Here is a 24,709-nt window from a genome sequence, read left to right as displayed (position 1 = left end):
CCCTGCTGAGCCAGTGTTAGATGCTGTGGCATCAGGAAGCTTCTAAAAGATGGTGGATCCCCCTCCACTGGGAATTTTTATAAGTACAGAGAAATTTGGTTGACCACAAAACCAAGTGTATGGATCACTTTCTGTTAAATCACATCTCTTCAGAAACTGTCTCTGTATACAATACAGAAAATTCCCATCATTGTGTGCCTAAAGGATGATTTGTAGCAACTAAGGTTGTCCCGTGTCCTGGTAAGTGTTTGGGGAGCGCCCACAGGGAAGTCGTTTGTTTGAGATCCTGTTGTCCCTCGACGTGCTCTGAGAATGTGTTTCTCAGTTGTGATCAGAGCATTCAAGAAGGCGGCTTTCGAGTGAACGGTGAACCGCAGTTCTGGCCAGAGCCGAGTCACCTGAGCTCTGGCGAGGCCGGGCTGCGGGCGCCGTGTGAGAGCCAGGCTGTCGCGGCCCACGGGCGGCTGGACCAGGACCCTGGCGGCCCGCGGAGGCGAGCTCTCCGGGCAGCAGCCCCCGCCCCTCACCCCTAAAGGCCGCGTGGCGTCTGTTCGGCGTGTCCGGTTGTCTTACGGCTCTTCTCTGTCTGTTTTGTTTTCCGTCGTGAAGGTGACGGCCTCTCTCTTAGGTACACCTTCTAAGACCAGCTCGCTGCTCATTCTGACGGAAAATGAGAACGAAAAGAGGAAGTGGGTGGGGATCCTGGAAGGCCTGCAGGCCATCCTTCACAAGAACCGCCTGAGGAACCTGGTGGTGCACGTCCCGCAGGAGGCCTACGACAGCTCGCTGCCCCTCATCAAGGCGGTCCTCACGGCCGCCATCCTGGGTGCGTTTCTCCGCGTCCCGGCCGCCTGTGGGCTCAGCGGTGTGGCCCATTTGAACTGGTAGTTTCTCCGCCGCTTTGGAAGCAGACGGCCCGCGCGCCGGTACTGACCGCTTTACGTTGTTCGCAGACGGGGACAGGATTGCCGTCGGCCTCGAGGAAGGGCTCTACGTCATAGAGGTGACCCGGGACGGTGAGTGAGCTGGACGCTCAGGCCGCCTGCTTAGCGCCACGCGCGCGGGGTCAGTGGTGGTAACGTGTAGGGTTAAGACGGATTTCCTGGGTGAGAGCAGTAAGTCACCGTGTCAGAGAGCTTTATAAAGAAAGGGAAAGGCCAGCGGCTGAGGAGAGGAACGTGACACAAATAAGACAGATGGTCAGTGACTGTCTGCCTCGTGTCCCCCAGCCCTGAAGGCTGTGGGCAGGGCCCACCCGGCAGGTCCAGTGAAACGCAGAGACCAGCCTCGAGGGCTGGTGGTGAGCTGACTGCCGCGTATATTAGGCCCTTCAGGGAGAGGACTGAGCAGGGAGTCGGGGCAGGGAGAGCTTCCCAGGAGGAGAAATGCTTCCTTAATTCCTCGGTGCACCGAGGCCTTACCAAAACTCGCCTTCCTTTGCTTCAAATTTTGACCTTTCATTCTTCCCAGAAGAAAAAGCAAAAGTACCCACAAGTCTCCCCGCTTCACCGCCCTGGGCCCAGCTCTGGGCGCCTCCCCCAAGGAATAGGGAGTTGCCCCGAGGTGGTGGTGGTGCCTTCCTGATGGGCCTAGGGTCCCGACACAGGCACAGTGGAAGAAGGGTGAACACATGTGGCCTTGGGATGGTGGCTGCTGCCACAGGCTATTGTCCCTCGGGGTCCAGACCCCCGGCTTTCGCTCAGAGCCCGAGTGGAGGCCCTGCCCCAGTTAGGGTATCGAGGGTCCTGGGTTGGTCTGGGGGCCCAGTGAGCAGGTGGGAGCCTTCAGCGAGTTTATCCAAGGATCCAGTGAGGTTTTTTTGTTTTCCAAACGTGGTTCCTGGCTTCAGGGATGAGCCGGAAGGCTGTCCAGATCCACCCACGCAGGGCTTCACTGCCCTTGGCACCTCCCAGCCAGGGCCCTGGTGCCAGGCGTGTGTGTGAGGTGACGAGGAGGGGGCGCTCCGGGTGGGGTGCGAGCAGAGGCCCTGGCCTCACGCTCTGGCCCCCATCCTGCAGTGATCGTCCGTGTGGCCGACTACAAGAAAGTGTACCAGATCGAGCTTGCCCCCAAAGAGAGAGTCGCCATCCTCCTCTGCGGCCGGAACCACCACGTCCACCTGTGTCCGTGGTCCTCCTTCGACGGCGTGGAGAGCAGCGTGGACGTCAAGCTTCCGGAGACAAAGGGCTGCCAGCTCATGGCGACCGGGACGCTGAGGAAGGGCGGCCCCACCTGCCTGTTCGTGGCGGTGAAGCGGCTGGTGCTTTGCTATGAGATCCAGAGAACTAAGCCTTTCCACAGGAAGCTCAGCGAGCTTGTGGCCCCTGGCAATGCACAGTGGATGGCCGTGGTCAAGGACAGGCTCTGTGTTGGCTACCCTTCCGGGTTCTCTCTGTTGAGCACCCAGGGAGATGGGCAGGCTCTAAACCTGGTAAATCCCAATGACCCCTCGCTTACGTTCCTCTCACAACAGTCTTTTGATGCCCTTTGTGCTGTGGAGCTCAAAAGTGAGGAGTACCTGCTTTGCTTCAGCCACATGGGACTGTACGTGGACCCACAAGGCCGGAGGTCACGCACGCAGGAGCTCATGTGGCCTGCGGCACCCGTTGCCTGTAGTATGTATATGTTTTCTGTTGCCATACCCCGTTGCCGCTGTCGCATCACCGGTCAGCATGTGTCCTATTTGCTTTGGTTTGTCCTCTAGCTCCCTTAGCTGAGTGGTCGTGAGAGGCGGGCCCTGCGGCTTGCTGCGGGGGGCAGGGTGGTCCCACTGCCACACCCCGGGCCCGTTGGAGTGGGCTTGCCCTCCTATCCCACGGGCACTGCGGGGGCCCCTCAGCCCAGGAGCCCGACGGAGACGGCTGGCCTCCCTGGGGGAAGCCCAGGCCAAAGGAAGACAGGACCTGCGCTGTTTTACGTTTTAAAAGATGTTCTTCGTGATGATGTATAAACTTACACGGTGATGAAAACAAGCTAAAGGTTTCCAGTGACCAGAAAATACTCAGTTCTGATGTCCAGGTCAGAGTTCCTCTTGGGACAAATATTGTTCCGAGGGGTAGGAGCCGTTCTGGAGAACAGTTGTTGCTTCATCGGCTCAGTTACGTGTCCTTCTGCATGGATGACAGCGCTGGGCACGAGGCCCTGGAGTCTGCACTCCACAGGGGGCGCTTCCTGCTGGGCCTGCTGTCTGAGCACTTTTTAAAGACCCTAAACCTCCCATTCTGGCCACTCGATATAGCGTATAGCAGGTGGGCTGCATCATGACGCCGGAAGGCAGAGGGACGAGGAGTGAGTGGGCAGCCGCAGGGCACACGTTGATTTCCAGCTGCTGGGGGCTGGGGTCGTGGGGGTGGGGCGTGGGAGTTCGGTTTTTCCTTCATTACCTAAAGGAACAGTCTTGCGGCTGCCTCGTTGCTGGCTTCACCAAGCTGGCAGAACAGCCAAGGCGCTGGGACCAGGAGCCAGGCCCGTGAGGGGAGCTGCCGGCCTTCAGCTGGCGGAGGCTCGCTGGACGTGTCCCGGCCTTGTTAGCCCTTGGCCAGGGCCTGGGGTGCGGTGCAGGCAGCCAGAGCTGGCAGGAAGGGCCGAGGCCTGGCCCTGGCGCTTCTCCTGGTCTCTCCCTGCCGCACCCGCTCGTCTTCGTGGGCGGCCAGTGCAGGAATGGCCTCAAGACCACCCGGTAACGTCTGACAGGATGCAGGTCACTGAGTGCCGTGTTCTGTAATCTTGACCGTGAGTGACCTGGCGGGGACGCCCGAGGTTCCTGCGTTCTCCTCTGATTCCAGCTCTCTCTCCACCTTTGTGCTCTCGTCTCACCTCCATGCACAGTACAGATGCCAAGTCAGTTTTAGAGCTGCCAAAAGTAATTCAGTGACTTTGAGGCTGGAGAACTAGAAGTGTGGCCTGCTTGTCCCAAGCCCCGTCCGAGCATGCGTGTGTTCTGCCCCCTTCTCCTGTTACCTGGGGGGCAGGGCTGGGGGGGCGCTAATCGGTCCCAGCCTACCGAGGAGGACCCTGAGGGCCACGAGGTGAGGTGACCTGCACAAATCACACAGCAGAGGCTGGCTTCAGACTTGGATCTGTCAGACTTCACGGCCCATGTTCTCTCCACTGATTTAACTTTTTAGTTTAAATTTTTCTTTAGACTGGACATCTCAGTTTATCACTTTATCAGTAAGTCGTACGCACAGATCTCTCCTGGCTCCCTGCAGATGAAGCCCCACGTGCCCACAAGTAAGAAGAGCTGCCCCAGAAGCCCCCATGTGGGGGAAGGTCCTCTGAGTCACTTCGGGGCCCTCTGGTTTCTCTGACCATCTTTTTCGCATGTGGCACTCAAAAAGGCCTTACGGTTTGTCTGAGATGTCACTTCTGGGACAGTTTGGTGACTGGTTCCAGCATCTTTTGTCTGTTTCCTAAACCCTGTTGTATTTTCTTTTTTGTGTTCAAAAGAACAGGTGTGATCAGAGAGCCCATGTGGAATCTGTAATAGCAGCATAGCAGAAGCTTTTTAGAAATTTATCTTCAGTTAAGCGTAACGTGAGGAAGATTAACCCTGGAAGGTAGAAGGACCAGGAACCAGGGCTGAGCCAGAGCCACCTGCCAGCTCTGCGTGCCAGCCCGGGCGAGGCTGTGTGATGACAGCATGCTGGGACCCCAGCCTTGCGCCCCTCCCCTGGCAGGATGGCGGGATGCAGCCTCCACCGCTGCTTTCTCCCAGATAGTTCAGATATTTTTTACCACTGTCCTAAACGTGGGAAAGGCCCCTTAAACTTCGGGTGCCACAGGGCCACCAGTCCTCGGTCTCACACGTCTGGTTCGCTGGGAGGGTCTTCCGTCACGACCTGACGATGTCCCATCCCTTAGCGGGGAAGGGGAGAGACAGCACCAGCTCCCCAGCTCATCGCAGGAGAATAATTGTCATTTTACCGCGTGTGTTCAGACCCGATTACAGGAGGGCTGCCTGAAAGCAGCTCCAGAGTAAGCCAGCGCCCTTGCCCAGAGCCCAGCAGTAGTCTCTGGGTGGAGATTTTAAATATTTACCCAGAAATCTGACCTTTTGGCATCTCTGAAAGAAGGGATTTGCCTTAAGAAACAGGACATTGGGCCCCTGCCTGGATTTCAGATGTTTCGAGCCTGAAGTGACAGGCTTCTGCAGTAGTTGTATAAGAAAGCTAAAGGGAAAGCCAGGTGTTTAAACAGGTCACCTTCGGCACCTATGGCGATGGTATTGAAATGCTGTTTAGTTTCAGGAGTGGAGGTAAAGCGGTCAGACGTCCGTTGTGTTTGTCTGAACCTTGAAGTGAAGGTTCCCTCTAGAGTAAGGGGCAGGGCCCCTGCGGCCTGGGCCGTTGCACCCCACGCTGGGTGGGCAGCCCCCGGCACTAGGGGGGGCGGGCCCGGGCTCACCACTCTGCTCCGTGTGCGCCAGGTTGCAGCCCCGCACACGTCACGGTCTACAGCGAGTACGGCGTGGACGTCTTTGACGTACGCACCATGGAATGGGTCCAGACCATCGGCCTGCGCAGGGTAAGGCCTGGCGGTGCCCGGCCCCTCCCCTGGCCGCCCCCCTCCCGCCCCCCCAGCAGCCAGCCTCCCTCTCTGGTTTCCAACGCAGATCCGGCCACTGAACTTGGAGGGCAGCCTCAACCTCCTCAACTGTGAGCCTCCCCGCCTGATCTACTTCAAGAGCAAGTTCTCGGGTGAGCCCTTCTCGGGGGGAGCAGAGGACGGGGGCTGGAGGGGGCCTGCCTGGGAGTCCGCACGGAGCCACAGCGGCCTTTCCTTGTCCTGCAGGAGCGGCTCTCAACGTGCCCGACACCTCTGACAACAGCAGGAAGCAGATGCTGCGGACCAGAAGCAAAAGGCGGTTTGTCTTCAAGGTGCCGGAGGAGGAGAGGCTGCAGCAGCGGCGGTAGGAGCCTGGCTGGGGGCTGTGCTGGGCCCAGAGGACCCTGACGCCTTCCTGAACCTCACGGTGTTTCCTTTCCCCAGAGAGATGCTTAGAGACCCGGAGCTGAGATCCAAGATGATCTCCAACCCCACCAACTTCAACCACGTGGCCCACATGGGCCCAGGCGACGGGATGCAGGTGCTCATGGACCTGCCTCTGGTGAGCCCGCGGGTGCTGTCCCCTGCCCTCCCCACACCCCGGCTCCCCTGTGGCTCCTGCCTGTGTGCTCCTGAGGTGTCTGTCACCATCTCAGTCTGTTAGGGGTTTGTGAGAAACAGCTGTCAACGGTGCTAAAACATCTCAGTATATGGGCACGTAGCATACTTTGTGGGGTTTTTTTTTTTTCCTTAAAAAATGTGTTTTCTGTAGAATTTGACTTGGCCTAAAGTCACTATTGCCAATTCTTAGCTCAAAACTGACCTGATGCCGCTGTCCAGAGGTCCTTCCCAGCCCGTTTTGCCTGTCGAGGCCCAGGGCCCCGGCCTGCTCGTGCTGCAGACTTTGCACTTGGCCTGCGCGCTCTGCCCGGGGCCTGGCTGTGCTCCCCCAAGGCGTGCTCACGTGCTATTCTCTCTGCCCAGAGCGCCATGCCCCCCTCCCAGGAGGAGAGGCCCGGCCCTGCTCCCGCCAGCCTGTCCCGCCAGCCTCCGCCCAGGAACAAGCCCTACATCTCGTGGCCCTCATCAGGTACCAGGGGCGCCCGGGGCGGGGCCTGGATGCTGGGACTCCAGGCCTTCAGTTCGTCTCTGAACTGTTTTCCCCAAGATGATCAGTGGCTACCTGTGTTCCGCAGGTGGATCTGAGCCCGGCGTGGCTATGCCTCTAAGAAGTATGTCTGATCCCGACCAGGACTTTGACAAAGAGGTAAGACTTGCCCAATTACAAGGGACAAGGCCTGGGGTCTGCAGCTCCACACGTGCAGGAGACTCAAAGCAGCTGTTCTTTGGAGAAAGAGACTCCATCTCCCCTGGAGTGGCCACGTAGGGCCTCAGTGGTCACCAGCCCCCCGGAGCTCCCCACTCATGACTGCTGAGGCTGAGCCAAGGCCGGGAGGAGGGAGGACGTGGACCCTGTGGCTGTGAGTGTGTTGGGAGAAAGATGTGGATTCTCGCCTCCAGGTCATGGCCTCAGGGAGACCGAGGCCTCTGCGGCCTGGTGCTGGGCCTCCTTCCAGGCCCTGCTCCCGAGTCACCTGGTCCCTTGCCCCCAGCCATGGCTGCCCGAGGCTGGGCCAGCCCCGGGAGGATGCCGCCGAGAGCTCAGGAGGCATCAGGAGGGGGGCCAAGGGAGCTGCTGGGGCCCGGCTCTCCTCCTGGGCACTGACTGTGGGTGGGCGTCACCGTGCACAACTGAGAAATGAAAGCCCTCCTGTGAAAAGTGCAGGAAGGCTTTTCCCGTCTAGACTCTTCTGTGTACTTTTATGCATGTGGCTGTAACACGTCAGTAGGCACGTTCCTTTTAAAGCACAGGTGGCCTCATGTGTCTTGCTCTCTCCTCCTCTGACTGCCCCCTGGGATCGGAGTGTGGGGGCCAGGTGGGGGCGTCCCTGGCTCAGGTGTTCTTGGGCTTTCAGACCCAGCTCCTGGTGGCAGTGTTCTTGGTTCCCTGTGTGTGTGGTGGGGGAGGAGGCTGGGAAGAATGGCAGCCTGAGGGCTGTGCCCCAGCAGCACTTTTGTGGGAAGGAGGAGAGGGGCTGGGTGCCGCTGGCTGTTCTAACAGCCCCGGCACCGACAGCACGTACTCATGGGGGCTGCTGAGCTGACAGCGGAAACCAGAAGGGCTTCGCTTCACGTGGTCCTCACCTTCCTGGCGTGGCCAGCTTTTCAGGTGTGGATCGGCTGCTTCTTCCTCTGGGTCCACCTTTGCGCCCTTTACCCGTCTTCTCTTGAGTCACCATGCTTTCCTCTTAACTCGTTTATAGAAACCCTTCGTAGGTTGTGGGTGTTAATCTGTTGCAGGTACTTTTCCCCTTACCGCTGACTTTTTAATTTTGTCTTTAATTGTAAGGGCATTGCCATACAGAAATACTTAATTCTCGTACAGTCTAGTCTTTATCTTTTTAATTAAGATAAACATTCTCTTATAGTCTGAGAGCTTGGTAGGGTTTTCTGTTTGTCATTACGTCGTGGAAGTGTCTGCGAGGGGGTGTGAGAGTGTGTAAGTGTGTATTAGCGTGTGTGTGTGTGCGCAAGGACCTGAGCTGCTGCTTTCTAAGGTACATGACACGCTGGCCCTGCACCACTTCCTTCCTTCCAACTTGAAGTGTTACCCTTTATTATTTGTTAAATTCCTTTGCTTACGTGTCTCTATCCCTGGAGCCTCTGCTGCACCACCTGTAACCTGAGAGCCGGTAGAGCACATCTCTTCATTCCCACTTTTCAAAACACTTTCTTAGCTTCTCCTTCAAATAAATTTAAAAATATTTTTAGGGGCTTCCCTGGTGGCGCAGTGGTTAAGAATCCGCCTGCCAATGCAAGGGACACGGGTTTGAGCCCTGGTCCGGGAAGATCACACATGCCGTGGAGCAACTAAGCCCGCGAGCCACAACTACTGAGCCCACACGCCTAGAGCCCCTGCTCCGCAACAGAGAAGCCATCACAATGAGAAGCCTACACGCCGCAACTAGAGAAAGCCCACGTGCAGCAACGGCGACCCAACGCAGCCAAAAATAAATTAAAATTTTGTTTAGATTATGGAGCTTGTTGACTCCATCATAATCTAAAAAAAGTGAAAATTGTGTTGAGCTTTTCGCTGGGATTGTGTTGGATTTGTAGATTAATTTGGGGGCCGCTCACCATCCTGACCTTCCCTGTGTAGGAACACTGCACGTCTCTCCCGATGGGCTCCCTCTTGCAGGTTGTGCGTGTTGGTGGCTAATAAGTTAATTCTTAAGCATTCCAAGGTTCTTGTTGCCATTGTGCGTAAAGTGTAATCCTCTTAATGTGGGACAGTGAGAGATTCAGTTGGTGGACATTTTGGTGCCAGTTTTTCCGTCTGTGTTTATCCGTGAAGTTATCTGTGCCTTCTTTTCTGAGCTGCTCTCTTTCAGCTGTCTTCAGGGCTGCACCAGCCTCAACTCTGGCTTAGGAAATCCGGATCTCTTAGTTGCCATCATACAGGGGTTTTCTTTTCCTGGAAGGTCTCATAGGCCTCCCTTAAAAGGGCCTGAGGTTGATGGCTAGAGAGGTGGGTCTTCTGGGGTTTCTTTCCTTATTTTTTCCCCTGCAACTATGTGTTTTGAAAATTTTCAAACTTCAGGAAAGTTGCAAGAATAGTAGAGTGAATAACCCACATAAGCGGCACCTAACCCATGTTCCCCATTTGGGCTTTTGGGGAGGAACCAGCAGAAAGTGAGTGGCAGTATTACCCACCCCTAAGTACTTATCCCGCACCTCCCTTGGGAGGGCGTCTCCCCGCTGCCCGGTGACGTCCTGTTCCTAAACCTAGAATCCAGCCAGGGCCACGCGCTGCGTTTAGTAGGCACATCTCTTCAGTCTTCAGTCCACTGTGCAGTTTGTTTACAAAAAGTGCAGTTTTTCTTGCAAAACGTTCCTCAGTCAAGGCTTGTCTGGTTTTTTGAATTGGGTAAACAGTGAAAAGGCTCCACACCAGTCTCCCAGCCGCCCGGTTCTCCCCAGGGACCAACACACACGTGTGTATGAGTGTGCGTGCACACTGCACACACTTTTTTCCTGACTGCACACATCGTACCCTTTATCTGAGAGCAAGGCTGATCCCTCACGTGACCACAGTACAGCTGCCACACTGATGAAGCCACCTGCGTGTCCCCATAATGTCCTTAAGCACCTTTGCTGGCGCAGGACCCAGTCCCCAAGCATGCGTGGCATTTAGCTGCCTCATCTCTTTGGCCCCTTTACTCTGGAACAGGCCCTCAGCCTGTCTGGCAGAGAGCACATCTTTTATTTTCTAGAACACTCCTCAGTTTGCGTGTCTGACATTTCCTTGTCTTTTGAGATTTGGGTTGTGTGTCCCAGGATGGAGTATGGCACACAGGACGTGGTGTCCTTCTTGGGGTGTTGCATCCTGAGGTACATGGCATCTGTTTGTCCTGTACTGACCTGTTTGTTCCTTTAAGTTTATTTAAGTGAAATTCACATAACAGAAAGTAACCATTTAAAAGTCAACAATTCGGACTTCCCTCGTGGTTCAGTGGCTAAGGATCCGCCTGCCAATGCAGGGGACATGGGTTTAATCCCTTCCAGGAAGATCCCACATTCCGTGGGGCAACTAAGCCCGTGAGCCACAACAACTGAGCCTGCGCTCTGGAGCCCTGAGCCACAACTACTGGGTCCACGTGCCACAACTGCTGAAGCCCGTGCGCCTAGAGCCCGTGCTCCGCAACAAGAGAAGCCACCGCAGTGAGAAGCCCGCGCACCGCAACGAAGAATAGCCCCCGCTCGCCGCAACTAGAGAAAGCCTGCGTGCGGCAATGAAGACCCAACGCAGCCAAAAGTAAAGAAGTCAGCAATTCAGTGGCTGTTTAGTATATTCACAGTGTTGTACAACCACCAGCTCTGTCTACTCAGAACACTTCCATCACTGCAAGATAAAACCCCTACCCACTGAGCAGTTTCTCCTCAATGCCTGCCTCCCCCCAGCTCCTGGCTACCACCAGTCTTAACAATCTATGGATTTGCCTGTTCTGGGCATTTCACATAAGTGGAATGAATCAGACAGTACATGGCCTTTTGTGTCTGGCTTCTTCCACTCAGCATCATGTTTTCAAGGTTCATCCATGCTGTAGCATGTATCAGTAAGTTGTTTCTTTTTATTGCCAAATAGTCCAGTCGATAGATGGACCACGTCTTACGTACTCATTGGTTGTTAGGAATAGTGCACTAGGGACAGCTGCGTACATGTATTTGTTTTGAGTACATGTTTTCACTTCTTTGGGGTAGGTACCTAGGAGTGGGATTGCTGGGTCATATGGTGGCTCTACTTTTAACTTTTTGAGGAACCACAGCAGCTGTACCATTTTACATTCCCACCAGCAAATGTACAAGGGTTGAGTCCACATCTTTGCCAACACTTATTTTTTTTTCTTACAAGAAAATTTTTTTTCAGTAGCCATTCTAGCAGGTGTGAAGTTGTATCTCATTGTGCTTTTGGTTTGCGTTTCCCTAATGATCAGTGATGTTGAGCATCTTTTTCATGGGCTTATTGGCCATTTGTATACCTTCTTTGGAGAAATGTCTATTCAAGTCTTCTGCCCATTTTTAAATTGGATTATTTGTCTTCTTGTTGTTGGGTTGTAAGAGATTTTTATATGATATGGATAGGGAATTCCCTGGGGGTCCAGTGGTTGGGACTTGGCATTTTCACTGCTGTGGCCCGGGTTCCATCCCTGGTCTGGGAACTGAGATCCCATAAGTTGTGTGGTGTGGCACAGCCAAAAAAAAAGGATACCAGACACTTATCAGATATGTGATTTGCAAATATTTTTTTCACGTTCTTTTGGATTGTCTTTTCACAATTCTCTATGTCTTTCAGTGTACAAAAGTTTCTAATTTTGGTGAAGTCCAGTTTTTCTATTTTTTTCTTTTGTTGCTCGTGCTTTTGATGTTATATCTAAGAATCCATTGGCAAATTCAAGGTTATGAAGATTTAGTCCTGTTTTCTTCTTAAGAGTTTTATGGTTTTAGCTTTTGTTTAGGTCTTTTTTACATTTTGAGCTAGTTTTTGTGTGTGGTGTGAGGTAGGGGTCTAGTTTAATTCTTTTGCAGGTGAATATCCAGCACCATTTGTTCCTTCCCCCATTACGTGGTCTTGGCACCCTTGTTAAAGATCCATTGACCACAGGTTTATAGATACATTTCTGGACTCTCAGTTCTATTGCATTGGTCTTTATATTAATACTACCACACTATATTTGATTACTGTTGCTTTGTAGTACGTTTTGAAGTTGTAAGTTTGGGAAGTGTGAGTCCTCCCACTTTTTCTTAGTATTGTTTTCACTATTCTGAGTCCTTTGCAATTCTGTATGAATTTGAGGATCGGCTTTTCCATTTCTGCCCCTCCCCAAAAAAATCCGTTGAAATTTCAGTAAAGATTGCATTGAATCTGTAGGTTGATCATGTTGGGGAATATTGCCATCTTTAGTCTTCCAGTCCATGAACATAGGATGCCCTTCCGGTTATTTAGGTGGTGTTTCATTTCTTTCAGCGATGTTTCATAGTCTCAGTGTACAGATCTTTCACCTTCTTGGTTAAATTTATTCCTAGCTGTATTTTATCCTTTTGGATGCTATTGTAAATGGCATTGTTTTCTTAATTTCCTTTTCACGTTGTTCATTGCTGATGTCTAGAAACACAACTGACTTTTGTGTGTTGATCTTGTACCCTGCAACTTTACTGAATTTGTTCTTCGTGGAGTTCTTTAGGATTTTCTGTCTATACGGAGTCATGTCAGCTGTGAAGAGAGATGCTTTTACTTCTTCCTTTCCAGCTTGGATGCCATTTTTTCTTGCCCTGGCTGGAACTTGGCGCACAGTGTCGAATAGCAGCGGTGAAAGCAGCAGCCTGGTCTTGTTCCTGCACCGAGCAGGGAGCTTTGCCTTTCACCACCGGGTGTGAAGTGAACTGTGGGCTGCTCACGGACACCCTTTGTCATGTTGAGAAAGGTCCTCTCTGTTCCTCACGCTTTTATCATGAAAGGGCTTCACGTCTGTGACCTCTGACTGCTTGGTTGCCATTCTGTCTGGTTTCTTCACTGCGGAGTTACTCCTTTTTGGAATAGTTACTGAGTCATTTGTGGGGTTGGGCCTTGGTTTATGATCTCTCACCAGCAAGGACCACGTGACAAGCTTGCAGCGTGTGCTCTCATGACAAGAATGGAGCCAGCAGGGGCTACAGCTGCCCAGGCAGCATCGCCTCCACAGGCCCAGGGCCATGGTTCTCACGCTGTCCCTCTTTGTCTTCACAGCCTGATTCGGATTCCACCAAACACTCGACTCCATCGAACAGCTCCAACCCCAGCGGCCCACCAAGCCCCAACTCCCCCCACAGGAGCCAGCTCCCCCTTGAAGGCCTGGAGCAGCCGTCCTGCGATGCCTGAAGCTGCCGGTCACCGCAGCGGGGCCGGGGGCCCGGGTGGCCTCCTGTCAGTGCCAAGACTGAGCTGACCCTCCAGTGTTGTCCAAGGAAATGTAGAATCGATTTGTAGATACGGAGATGAAGAAAATACTTTATTATAATAACGATTGGCTTTATGCCGCACCGAGGCGGTAGGCCAGCTCTCACGTGCACAGCTGTTCCGTTTGCACACGAAGGACCGCCTGCGGCCCCTCCTGCCCAGAACCAGCTGAGGCAGCGCGGGGGGCCCGTGACGCCAGCCTCCTGCAGACCCCAGTGGCGCCGGGGGGCTCTGCAGGAAGCAGGCAGCTCGGGGCGGCCTCGGTGCCGCGTCTGTTCCCTGTTCCCTGAAACTGTTTCCTAGGACCTTAGGAGAATAGTAGGAAGTTGTATAGCATTCCCAGTGTCCCTAGAGTTTTGAAGACAGAGGGAAGTGGAGCTTAGTTTGTGGCCTTTTTATTCATTTAGCCATTACATAGTCAGATGCAGAAGTCCTTCTGCCGACCTTGTAGCCACGGACAGAGGCCCATTCGAGTGAAGCCTGCTCTGTCCTGGTCCCTCATGTGTGTCAGTCCGTTTCCGGTCCCAACCACGAAGTGTCACCCGTATCTACTACTGTGAAGTCAGCTGTGCTCCGTTTCCCGCTCGCTTCCACAGCTCTGCCTCCTGCTGTAAAACCAGTGAGTGTCGTGCTGCCGGGCCCCGAGGCCTGCGGGCCGAGAGGAGGCCAGAGCCCCGGGTAGCCCCGCGGCAGGTGCCAGGACCCCCGCCCCGCATGGAGCCCCGTGATTAGTGCCCTTCCGGATCGTGTAGACTCACCGCCACACTCCACCCGGTGGGCTGGCCCGCAGCGCCCGCGTGTATCTGCCTGCCTTCCCCGCGGCATTTGTGAGTATCAGGCAGCCTCCTGTCTCTGTAAAGGCTTGCGATTAACTCGCCCCGCTGGGCTTCTCCCTGTTCTCCCGCCGGTCAACGTTCTCGGTGGCAACGCTGTTGAAGACGTGCACTTACCTTGAGTCGGCACTGAGTGACCTGGGCACCGTGGCCTGCCTGTGCGTGTCACACGCCCAGCACCCGCCTGCCCGCCCCCTGGGCCTTCTGCTGGGGCTGGCACCTGCTGGGGGTTCTGGTTTTTACTTTTTTAATGTAAGTCTGAGTCTTTGTAATTATTGAATTGTGAGAACATTTTTGAACAATTTACCTGTCAATAAAGCAGAAGACGGCAGTTTTAAAGTTCTCAGTGGTTTGTCTGAATGTGACCACCTGTCACCCGGTGTCTGGGCCCCCCCCCCCCCCCAGTAGCGCCCTGTGCTGGAAAGCACTGTCTTGCCTGTGGAAGCCATTCTTGGTCATTTGCTCAGGCGGGGTCCATGCTAAAGGTTCGTGTCCACGTGGCAGGAACCAGCCGCCAGAGCTGGGACCCCTTGCCTGCCAACGTCACGATGGGGGCCTCCTGGGGACACCCTGCACCATGGTGGGCAGGGTCAGGGGTGGGCCACTGGCTGGAGAGGGGGGCCGTCTGGCCAAGTGTCCGTGCCAGGACAGGCAGATGGGCATTCAGCCTGAGAGCAGCAGGTGCCCTCCAGGGCCCGGGGCAGGGTGGGGCCGGCTGCTGCACCGGGGACCCCAGTGCTGGAAAAGGGCGATGTGCCCATGAGCCCGCAAGGCAGAGCAAGACCCCGGGAGGGAAGCTGCGGGGGACAGACGCACGCTGGCCCTTCAGCAGCCCCGGGGGTAGGGTGGGGCAGACCACCCCCAGGAGGGGGAGCTCATGGGGAGGCTGGGCTGGATGGGTGGCCACACTGGGGGCTCTGGCCCCCAGGGCGGGGAGCAGCCTGCGGTGAGTTGGGTTTCATCGTTTGCTCTGTCCCCCAGCAAGCTCCTGGTAACGTGTGGTTAGTGACGGCACCTGCCCAAGAGGGTGGTGTGAGGATACAGTAGAGCACAGACAGCAGCCAGGTGCCTGGCAGGTGATGCTCGGGGAGCGTCCTGGGCACCCTTGCGGCTCCGCCAGTCAGCACGGCCTGGGCTCCACAGCCCAAACAGCCCCACCGGCCGGCGGGGACCCAGGCCCGTCTCACTGTGGGCCTCCATGCTCACAGCTGGGGAAGGAGCATGGCAAATTTTAGGAGCAGACACAATCCTCCCACCTGTCCCTGAAAGGGGACCACCCAAAGCACAGGCAGAGACAATTGACTGAAATCACAGCACCTGGAAAACTGAAAAGCGAGCATAGGCCAGTGGTGAGCGGCCATGTGGGTAGCCGGGGCCTCGGGGTCAGAGATGATGGGATTGGACATTGGCCCTCCCTCCGTTTGATGTCTGACCCACGTGAGGTGAGCACCTCTCACAGCTCTGAAACACGGGTGCTGAAGTGTCAGTCGTTTTTTAAATGAAATATTAGCTATTGCAACAGCTACACAGCACCAAGAGTAACGACCACCCACAACATGGGTGAGCTTCACAGGCAGGATACTGACCACAGAGCACGGCTTCGCGACTGACGGAAACTTACAAGCAAATTCACTGTTAAGAGGCTCGCAGGTGGTTACCCTTGGTGGGGGGGGAGGGAGGGGGGGATGTTTTCAGATGCTGCTATACACAGAAGTGTCCCTGACAGTTCAAGCTGGGCATCCATCAGTACAACTTTACACACACACACACACACACACACACACACACACACAATCCACCGTCCCACTGCTGCCCCATCAAGCACCTACCAAGTGAGTGTCCTACTCAGAGCGGCTCAGTCCCGACACCCACCCTCCGGGTCAGAGCTGCCCTCAGAAGGGAGAGGGCGAGGCCTGGCCCTGCAGCGATGGACACCAAACAAACAGCCCCCACCCAGCAGGACGCACCTGCCAGCTCTCTGACACGCTCCACCACTGTGGCGGGCGGCTCTGCCCCTGCCCCCAGCAGAGGGGACAGATCTACTGTGTCCCTAGGACCGCTCCTCCGGGCAGCCCAGTCTGCCGGAAGTCCAGGTCCACCTGGCTGGCCCTGGGTCCGAGCAGCTTGGCATGAGGTAGGGAAGCACCTGGCAGCCCACTTATCCACCCTCCTTGGTGCCTCACTCGGATTTGCCTCTCCCCACCGCCCCCCTCCTGCTTCAGTCCCCTCCCCAGCCTTAGGGGCTTCTTCCATGGGCTCCTCCAGAACCGGGGCAGCCCCCTCCTAATTCTGGGTGGAACCTCGCAGGCCAGAAGCCTCGGACCGCCCCAGCCTACAGGTAGTACCCAGGACTGCCCTGGGCGGGTGGCCAGGCGCCAGCCGGCACAGGCTCTGAGGACCACCCCTCGCCATCCCACCAGGCAGGGGCAGAGGGGTGGCAACGCAGGAAGCAGTGTGTCCACGGCTGACCGCAGGTGCGGGAAAGCCCTTTATTGAGCAAGGCCACCCTGTCCTTGGCCAGCGGAGGGTGGGGTATCCCGCAGGGCCTGCGACGCCGAAGCGGGGGCGGGGGCCGGTTCCGCGGCCGCTCAGGCCTCGGCCTCGGCTTCGCCAAAGAGCGGATTAGCGAAGTAGCTGCGGCTGGAGCTCCAGACGTCCAGCTGCGGGGCGGGGAGCTGCGGGAGAGCGGAGTCAGGGATCCGGCCGCGGGAAGTCCCACACCCCCGCCCCCGGGCGTCCCCTCACCGCCTCCGCCAGGTCCGCCGCGTAGAACACAGGGTTGTGGAAGCCCACGGGCGCCCCAGCCGGCGCGGGGTCCGCCTCGTCGCGCCTCCTCCACCTGGAGGTAGGGACGCGCGTGAGCCCTGCGTGCCTGAGCGCCGCGTACTCGGGCGCCGAGGCCCCGCCCCGCGTACCTGAGCCTCCCCGCGCGGCGCAGCAGCAGCGCCCCCGCCAGCAGCGCCAGCAGTGATAGGAGCAGCGCGGCCGCCAGGCCGCCCGCCAGCCCCGCGCGCGGCCCCGGCGCGTTCAGCCCCGCCGCCGAGCCGCCCCCAACGGGCGCGCCCGACTCTCGAGCGGTCGCCGATAGGACCCCGAGGGCTTCGCCTGCAACGGAGGGCGCCGGCTCAGTCGGTCCCGAGCAGGGCGGGGCGGGGCAGAGGTGCGGGTCTGGGAACGGGGCGCCCGCGGTTACCGTGCTCCGCGATGTCCGCCAGGAGGGCCCGGGCTAGGCGCCCCGCGCCGCCGGTCTCGGGGCCGGTCTCCACCAGCACCACCTGGATCTCCGTGTCTGCCTTCGCGCCTGAGGCTTCGCGGAGCCGGGGCTGGCGCGGAACCTTGGACACGGCCATTTGCAGCCCCTGATACTGGGGCTGGAGAGGGGCACAGAGTTGGTCCGGGAACTCCGCCCCTCGGCCCTGCGGGAACGTTGTGGGCAGGCACAAACGGTGGACAGGCGGAGAGTGGACGCCTCAGTGAGGAGGCGGAGTGGGGCCCGGGGATTCCTGCGGAGAGGGTGGTCCCAGACCGGGGCTGCGGAAGGGCAGGGGCCCCGGTCGGGGCGCGGCCCCATTACCAGAGCCAGGAAGGCGTGCAGCAGCCGCGCCCGGTACCGCTGCAGGTCAAAGGCCGGGCCATGGGTCAGCGATACGATGGCTCCTGAAGAAGCAGGCAGGTGAGGGTCAGCACCGCGGGTCCGGGCCCGACAGGCAAGCTGAGGCTGGGGGCGAGCCAGGGTGGCCAAGCCGTCCTAGCTAGCAGCGGCCGGGCGGGGCTCTCACCGCAGAGGTCGCAGCACTGCCCTTCGGGCCGGAGGGGGTCTCGGCAGGCAGCCTGGGGGCAGCGGCCACCCAGGGGCTGGAGCAGTGCTGCGCAGATCCACGGCTGCACCTGGAAGCGCAGAAGCGGCGGTCAGCGCGGAGACGGCGAGGAGCAGACCGCAGTGAGAGGGCCACGCGCCCGGAGAGGCGAGCGGGCCAGAGACGGCGGGGCGCGGCGGCCCCTGGCACAGTTCCGACCTCCGGCGCAGAGCCGGGCCCAGCTGTGCGGTGCCCCAGCCACCCCGCTGCGGGCCGCCCTCACCTCGGCGTGGCCGCAGACGCAGCCCGACTGGTCCGCGCAGGCCTCGGGGCCCACGCTCAGCGCGCCCGGCCCGTGGAAGCGCAGGCGGCCCGCGCGGGACGCCAGGAAATCAGCCAGGTCCTCGTCGCTGGTGAATGTCTGCAGGTCGCCGGGTGACCACCGGAGCCAGCCCGAGGACGAGACAGCACCTGAATGCTCGGAAGCCGCCGGGCTAACAGGGTGGGAGGCGCTCCGGGGAGCGGCACTGAGGGGCAAAGGCGCGGAGCTGAGACCCCAGACCCCGCCCCGCCCCGCGCGCCCGGCTCACCTGGCCCAGAGCCCGGACGCTGCGGACGCGCACCGTGCCGGCGCCCGGGCCGAGACCCACCCGGAAGGAGGCGTCGGACGGGAAGATGACGTCGTCGTGGCTACAGGGCACGCGCTCGGCGTCCACGGAGAAGAGACCGTGCGCCGCGTCTCCGGAGCGCCACAGGCGCGGGTCGTGCCAGCAGAAGCGGTCGGGGTCGCGGAAGAGCGCGGGGCCGCCTGGGCGAGCGCGCGACCCTGAGCTCCGCCCAGAACGCGCCCTCCAACCCGGCCACTCTCCAACCCGGACCTCGCCGTCCCCTCCAGGCCCCACCCACGAACGCGCCCCCTCGAAGCCCTGCCCCTGGCCCTCCCCCTCACCTGTGCTACAGTCCAGGTGCGAGCCGATGTCCAGGGCGCTGAATCCAGCTCCTGAGGCCAGGACGAATTCCCCGTCCAGCGGCAAGAGCTGTAGGAAGCGCAGGCTGAGGCGGCGCCGCGCGGTGGACTGGGGCATCAGAGGGTCCCACTCTGCGCCCACCCCCGGTCCCCCTGTCCCCGGGGAGAAGATTCTAGCCCACAGAGTGAGCAGGCGAGGTCAGGGCCTGGGGGCACCTCGCCCTGCCTGAAGGTCAGATAGGCCGCAGGGAGTAGGGCTGCAAGCCAAGGAGCAAGGAGCTAGCCTGAGACCTGGGAGTGACAGGTCCCAGGGGCAGGGTGACTCTTGTCAGGGCCATTGCCCTCCCCTGTCGCCCCTGAAAAACTACAGTCCAAGGGCTCGTAGGTTCCAGGAAGCCAAGCTGCTGGGGACTCTGGAGTCAGCCCTGAGCCTGTGAGGGAGGGGAGGGGCTACAGTTGGGGAAGCGGGTGCCAGAGGCAGCGGGGAGGGTAGTGGGGCCTTGGAGCCCCTTCAGCACAGAAGCCCAGGCCTCAGGTGTCAGAGGAAATAGGGCAGCGGGGAAGGCCAGGAGGAGGGCTGACTGGCCCTGCCCCCTCCACCCGCCGCTCCAAGCCCCAGGACCCCATCTTTTCTCCTTGCCCCCGCCAGGGTTGGGGTTGAAGGTGAGGGTTGGACCAGGGGAGATGCCCAGTGCAGGGGTCATGGGGGTTCAACGTCTCAGGGCACATCCACCCAGGGCCCCGCCTGGCATCCCAACTTGCTGGGTAGGGCCTGCTCTTCAGTCCCCCAAGCACTGGGCCTGACCAAGAGGCTGACACCGGGGAGACTCAAGGTCACAGGCCAGCTACCTCCACAGCTGAGGGGGCAGCACTGTGACAGCAAGGCAAACCCACCTACAGGCGCCAGGGACAAGCCATGGACAGACGGACACGATGCGCCTCAGGAGGGGGAGGCGGGTACTAGCAGTGTGAAGCATGAACAAGAACTCGGTTTTCAAAAGAACCAGAGCGGGAGATGTACATACTATATGATAAATGTAATAGCTGAAAGACAGCAGGAAGGCGCTGAGCGGGAGAAACCAGGAGAGATGGGAGCCCGCCCAACACTGAAGCACCAACATTCAGATACAAGGGTGGGCGGGGGGAATCTCTGAAAAACAGTGAAGATGAATTTTCCATATTTGAAGAAAGCTGGGAGACCTCAGATTGAAAGGTCTCATTGAATGCCACATAAGGAAAATCACGGAACACTATGTTCATGAATATCAAAGACGAAGAGAACATTCTAAAAGCGGCAGAGGGGAAGAACAGATCACCCAGGAAGGAAAAAGCGCACTTTGACCTGCACCTGAAGGAAGGTACCAGGAGGACATCAGTCTTACCAGGACGGTTCAACCTCAGAAAACCTCACTAACAGGCTAAAGGAGGCAGGGGGAAATTACATCTCAGTGGATGTAGGACAAAAAAAAAAACTGAAAAGTTCAACAACATATTTATGATTTTTTTAAAGCTTCTAGTAAACTAGAGATAGACTAGAATTTCCACAATTAAATAAAGTTTATGTACAAGACCCTACAAACATTAATTTAAACCCCACAGTTTATCTCAAATGTGAGTCTGGGACTGCTTGGCAACATTGTATGTTTCTTACTCAGAACCACTGATGAGGCTTTATTTTTAAACATACTTGTCTTCTGACAGAAAGGACTGTACATCATATTGTTTCTTCCTTTCCGAAATTAGTCTTCCGTCTTTGTGACAAAAAACATACTCTGATTATTGCTATAAAGATGGAGGAGAAGGTCTAATACTACTTAGCCTTAAGAGTTTCTGGCATTGTTCAAATGTATTTTCTGTAAACAGAAACCTATTTGGAATGTTTTCTAATTGCTACGAAGAGTAGCCCCCCCTCGCCGCAACTAGAGAAAGCCCGTGCGCAGAAACGAAGACCACACTCAGCCAAAAATAAATAAATAAATACATAAATTTATATATATATTTTAAAAAAAAAAGGAGTTAGGACTGGAAGAGAAGAGGAACAACGGTCGTTGTTTACAAAAATAACCAAATAGAAAATATAATTCTTAAAAATAGGGCACCATTCACAATAGAAACCAAACTATAAAGTATTTATAAATTAACCAATACTACACAAAACCTCATGTGGACCGTTTTAGGACTCTAGTAAAGAGTTTTATGACCAACGATCTGAAATATCTGGAGAGAAAATCCACGCTCTTGAATGGATGACTTGCTTGTATAAAGGTATCATTCATTCCCAATCAAATTCCAGGGTTTTGGTGGTGGTGCTGTTGTTACCTGATAAACCTACACTATAATCTCTCTGCAACAATCAGATCCACAAAGCACTAGTCAACCTCGTAACAGGGGGGTGAAGAAGGCAAGTTACCCAGTGGGATATTAAGGCAACTCGCAGAGCCTCAGAGTGGGGACAGTGTGGTGCCGGCAGGAGAACGGGCAAAAAGATCAAAGGAACTGCAGGGAAAGCTCAGAGACAGCCCTCACTGGGCAGCTGACGAACAGTGACCGCAGAGCCACAAAGCCAGGGGGCAAGGCTGCTGGTTTGGAGGAGGACATTCATTGGAAACTGGGCTCATTCCAAGGAGGAAAAAATACGCCTGGTTCCCTAGCTAGTGCCCCACTCAGCCACGTGCCCCTGATGGCAAAGCTCTGACTTAACAGACAGAATATATAGTTGATTATGGTTGTGACTGAGAAGCAGGAAAAAGATGCTTAAACAAAACACCAAAAACACAGTTATAAGGCAACAGATTTTGCATTCGATAGATTAATAATGGGGGTTTCTGATCAGCAAAGGGAAACGCAGGCAAAGTCCACAGTGAGAAGACACTTGCAGTATCTCAACAATCATTAATGGGTAGAATATAGGAGATTTCCCCCAAAACAAGAAACCTGGGCTAAGGGTAGAAATGGGAGGGGAGAAGGGTTCAGGAAGAGAAAAATCCCAGGGAGAGAAGTTCCAAACCGAGAGAAATGCAAATGAAATCACTGACAGTCGTTGTGCCTGTTACTAGGGCGACATCTCAGCAGCCGACAACGCTGGGGACCCGCGTGCAGAGGGGGTGGGAGGGGCCTCAGGCAGCGCTGGGTCCGTTCGGCCCCCTGTCCCTGGGCCCCTGGTCATTTCCCACCCGGGTCCTCCGGGAGCTGACCCCGCGGAGCGGAGGAGAGGCAGGGGAGGTGGGGGAGAGGCCCACGGGGCCGTGCGCAGGGGTACAGGCGCGCGGAAGCCTCTGGCCGGGGGGGGGGGGGGGGGGGCTCGCGTCTGGGCGGCGGGGCGTGGGAAGGAAGGGGCAGATGGAGGGACCCGATAAACGAGTGAACAATGAATGAACGAATGTTGTGTCTTTTAGGATCCCCAAGCTCTTCCAAAGGAGACCATCAAAGTAACGAAGTCAGCCAGGAGGAGCCCCCAGGTCCCGGCACCCTCCCCCGCAGCTGAGTCCTCTGCCCGCGGGTTCCGGCTCGCTCCACGCCGCCGCCTGGTTGCCATGGTTACCAGGACTGCGGAGGCGGGTCCCCTCGGTGCAGCTGCTGCGCCCCTACCTCCCCGGCTCTGCTGTCACCTTCTCATCATCACTGCTCCCTCCGCACCTTAGTCTTTGCGTTGGACAAATGTGGGAAAGACATCCCGACCCAGGATCTGCGGGGACGGGGATATCCTGCCCTCTGCCCCCTTCCCAGGCTGCAGGTGAGGGCGGGGCTCCACTGAGCCCACAGCCCTGCCCCACTTGGCGCCAAGCTCCCAGAATTAATGCCGCTTTTGAAAACCATCAATTAACCGAGCTGCCTCCAAGTGGAAATAAGGGATCACCAGATCCTGCATCTGGGCAAGAGATTGAGTCCCAGGCCTGGGCCCCCGGACTGCCCCTATTCACCCACAGAGTCCATTGGCCTCCAGGTGAGGGGACCCCCACCCTGGAACTCACACTGTGAAGCAGTTTGAGAAAAAGGTCCCCTCGAATTCTGCTGGTGGAGTTTGAGGCACCAGGACAGGGAAAGGCTTTGGTGGGGTGGGGAGCGGGGGCTTTCCCAGAGCAAACCTTGGAGAAGACAGACTACAGGAGGGCAGGGGCCAGAGGCAGAGGGCAGTGGGGATAAGAGGTGCCCTCCACACCCCCCAACAAGGCTGGGGCATAGCCTGGCTGAGATTGTAGGACCGGCGTCCCCCGCTCCCATGTGGGTCCCGGACCTTCCCGAAGCCCCTCCAGAGGCTGACGGCCAGCGGACTGCGGGGTCCCCCACGCGACTGCAGGCCGGTCAGGAGGCAAGAAAGGGGCATGGAATTGACCCCGGCGGGACCCACCAGACCCCCACCGACCTGGGCCCCATTTGCCACCCGGACTCACCATGTCCGAGATGCTGTGACCTTCTCGCACCAGGACTGACACCATCTGCAGGCAGAAGCGGCATCAGCGAGCAGACCCCACCCTTGGTGTCCCAGTGGGCCCGGACCACGCTGGTCCCCACCCTGGCCCCAGGAGTGGGGGCCAGGCACCTTGTCCGCGGGGAACTCGACAGTGGCGCCCGCGCACGGGGTCCGGTTCTGGCTCCAGTTGGCGGCGGCGTCGAAGTCGGTGTTGGGGACCCAGAATTTGTAGGCGGCCCGCGTCAGCGCTGGGGAGGGGTCGACTGAGTGTTCCCGGGCCCGTGGCATCTGGGGTTCGCGCCCAGACGCCCCGGTGGCCCAGGGAGGACGACCTCACCCAGACAGGCCCTCGCCACTCCCGCTCCCGGCGTCGGACCAGACACTGCAGGAGCCTGGCCACAACGCTCCCTGACGAACTCCTACGGGATCTGCAGAGCCCGCTCAAACGTGCCCTCCTTCGGGACGCCCGCCAAGATCGCCTCCTAGCCCGCCCCCAGTTCGCCCCGCGCTGGAGCCAAGGACCGGGCCAGACAAGGATGGCGACGACCAAGGGATGGAGGCGAATGGGGCAGCAGAGGCCTCTGCCATGTAGAAGGGGCTGGGGGGGCCGCAAGACCCGTCCAGACGGGCTCTGAACTGGAGCTGCGTCCTGAGGGGGCCGCGAGGGGCTTAAGAGAGGAGAACAGGGACGGGGCTGCAGTTTCTAAAGTTCCCGGGGGTTGGGGGCCGGCCCCGAGGACACGCGCCGGCCTGGGCGCGACGGGGAGGGTCCGCGGCGCCCTCGCGGCCGGGAGGACGTAGGCCGGCGGCGGAGCTTCGGGAGGGGACCGGGGCGGTGCCCAAGTCGAAGGCGGACAAGCGCCCGAGGGCAGGCGCGGTCCTGGCGTAGGTCTGGCCCGGGCTCCTCGCCTCCCGCACCGCCCGGCGGGCGCTGAGTGCGGAGGGATCTGGAGGCCCGGCCGGGTTTCGCAGCCCCTCAAGCTCTCGCCGCCCGCCCCTCGGGGGCCCTTGGCCTCCAGGTGTGTCGCGTCCCCCCCTCCACCCACCCCTTACCGCAGAGCTGCAGCCACAGCAGGACCCGGCCCGGCGCGCCCATCTCGCCCGGGGTTCCGCGTCTCAGACCCGGAGACTTTGCCCCGCGTGGCCCACGTGACCGGGCGGGGAGGGGCGGGGGCGGCCGGGGGAGGTTACACATTTACCTCCAGACCCGCCTGCAGCGACCCTTAGGCCCCTCGGAGGCGCCGGCCCCGCCCCCCTCCCTCCCACACGCTCAGCCCTACAGGACCTGAGGACCTTGGGCGCTTGTCGGACCGACTTGCCCAAAATAACGGGTGTGTTGGGGGCGGCGGGTAAACAACCTCTGCTCCCACACCCCCTCTGCCCCAGATGCAGCTGGAGCTGCACCCAGTCTGTCCACCTAGTGGGGCTGGGTGTCCACTCTCCGAAGCAGGCCCTCCTGCCTCCTGGGCTGGATGGACTGTGGATGGTGGCAGGTAGATGGTGCCTGGTGTCTCGCGTATGGAGGAATGGTGAGCGGGTGACAGTGGGTGCATGGTGAGTGGTGGAGCGTATTTGTGCTGGTTCGTGGATGGATGAGGA

The 24,709-nt window shown here is 57.9% G+C and overlaps 2 protein-coding genes across 6 annotated transcripts in view; one reads left to right on the top strand and one right to left on the bottom strand.

The window, feature by feature from the left end:
- CDC42BPB (CDC42 binding protein kinase beta) overlaps nt 1-13,141 on the top strand; it is a 113,262-nt gene extending 100,121 nt beyond the window's left edge. Inside the window, exons 28-37 of one of the 2 annotated variants that reach the window (XM_029239161.1) lie at nt 610-826; nt 954-1,016; nt 2,019-2,615; nt 5,429-5,526; nt 5,615-5,699; nt 5,794-5,911; nt 5,992-6,109; nt 6,532-6,637; nt 6,744-6,814; nt 12,893-13,141. In XM_029239161.1, coding sequence (XP_029094994.1) covers nt 610-826; nt 954-1,016; nt 2,019-2,615; nt 5,429-5,526; nt 5,615-5,699; nt 5,794-5,911; nt 5,992-6,109; nt 6,532-6,637; nt 6,744-6,814; nt 12,893-13,024 — 1,605 coding nt within the window. In that variant the 3' untranslated portion in view covers nt 13,025-13,141. Of the gene's footprint in view, nt 1-609; nt 827-953; nt 1,017-2,018; nt 2,616-5,428; nt 5,527-5,614; nt 5,700-5,793; nt 5,912-5,991; nt 6,110-6,531; nt 6,638-6,743; nt 6,815-12,892 lie in introns of those variants that run through there. The other variant, XR_003796040.1, reaches the window with a different exon arrangement.
- Nucleotides 13,142-16,191: 3,050 nt separating this feature from the next.
- Nucleotides 16,192-24,222, bottom strand: AMN (amnion associated transmembrane protein). Of its 4 annotated transcripts, XM_029236210.1 has the most exons (12): nt 24,164-24,222; nt 23,240-23,358; nt 23,091-23,135; nt 18,682-18,769; nt 18,323-18,540; nt 18,016-18,153; nt 17,715-17,823; nt 17,510-17,592; nt 17,129-17,306; nt 16,851-17,040; nt 16,681-16,774; nt 16,408-16,610 (listed from the first exon to the last, which is right to left on the bottom strand). In XM_029236210.1, exons 1-12 carry the CDS (start codon nt 24,204-24,206, stop codon nt 16,524-16,526), a joined length of 1,392 nt encoding a protein of 463 aa, XP_029092043.1. In that variant the 5' UTR covers nt 24,207-24,222; the 3' UTR covers nt 16,408-16,523. The 4 variants fall into 4 exon arrangements, with proteins under 4 accessions (XP_029092044.1, XP_029092041.1, XP_029092042.1 ...); XM_029236208.1 differs by lacking the exon at nt 16,851-17,040 and having other exon boundaries at nt 16,193-16,610; nt 24,164-24,218; XM_029236211.1 differs by lacking the exons at nt 16,851-17,040; nt 18,016-18,153 and having other exon boundaries at nt 16,192-16,610; nt 24,164-24,218.
- Between the last annotated feature and the right edge of the window lie 487 nt (nt 24,223-24,709).

The sequence above is a fragment of the Monodon monoceros genome, unplaced genomic scaffold (genome assembly GCF_005190385.1).
Source record: "Monodon monoceros isolate NGI ecotype Baffin Bay Population unplaced genomic scaffold, NGI_Narwhal_1 Super_Scaffold_21, whole genome shotgun sequence".
NCBI classification, from domain to species: Eukaryota; Metazoa; Chordata; class Mammalia; order Artiodactyla; family Monodontidae; genus Monodon; species Monodon monoceros.
Note: the sequence above shows the minus strand (reverse complement) of the source record. Positions and strands in the feature narration are given on the sequence as shown.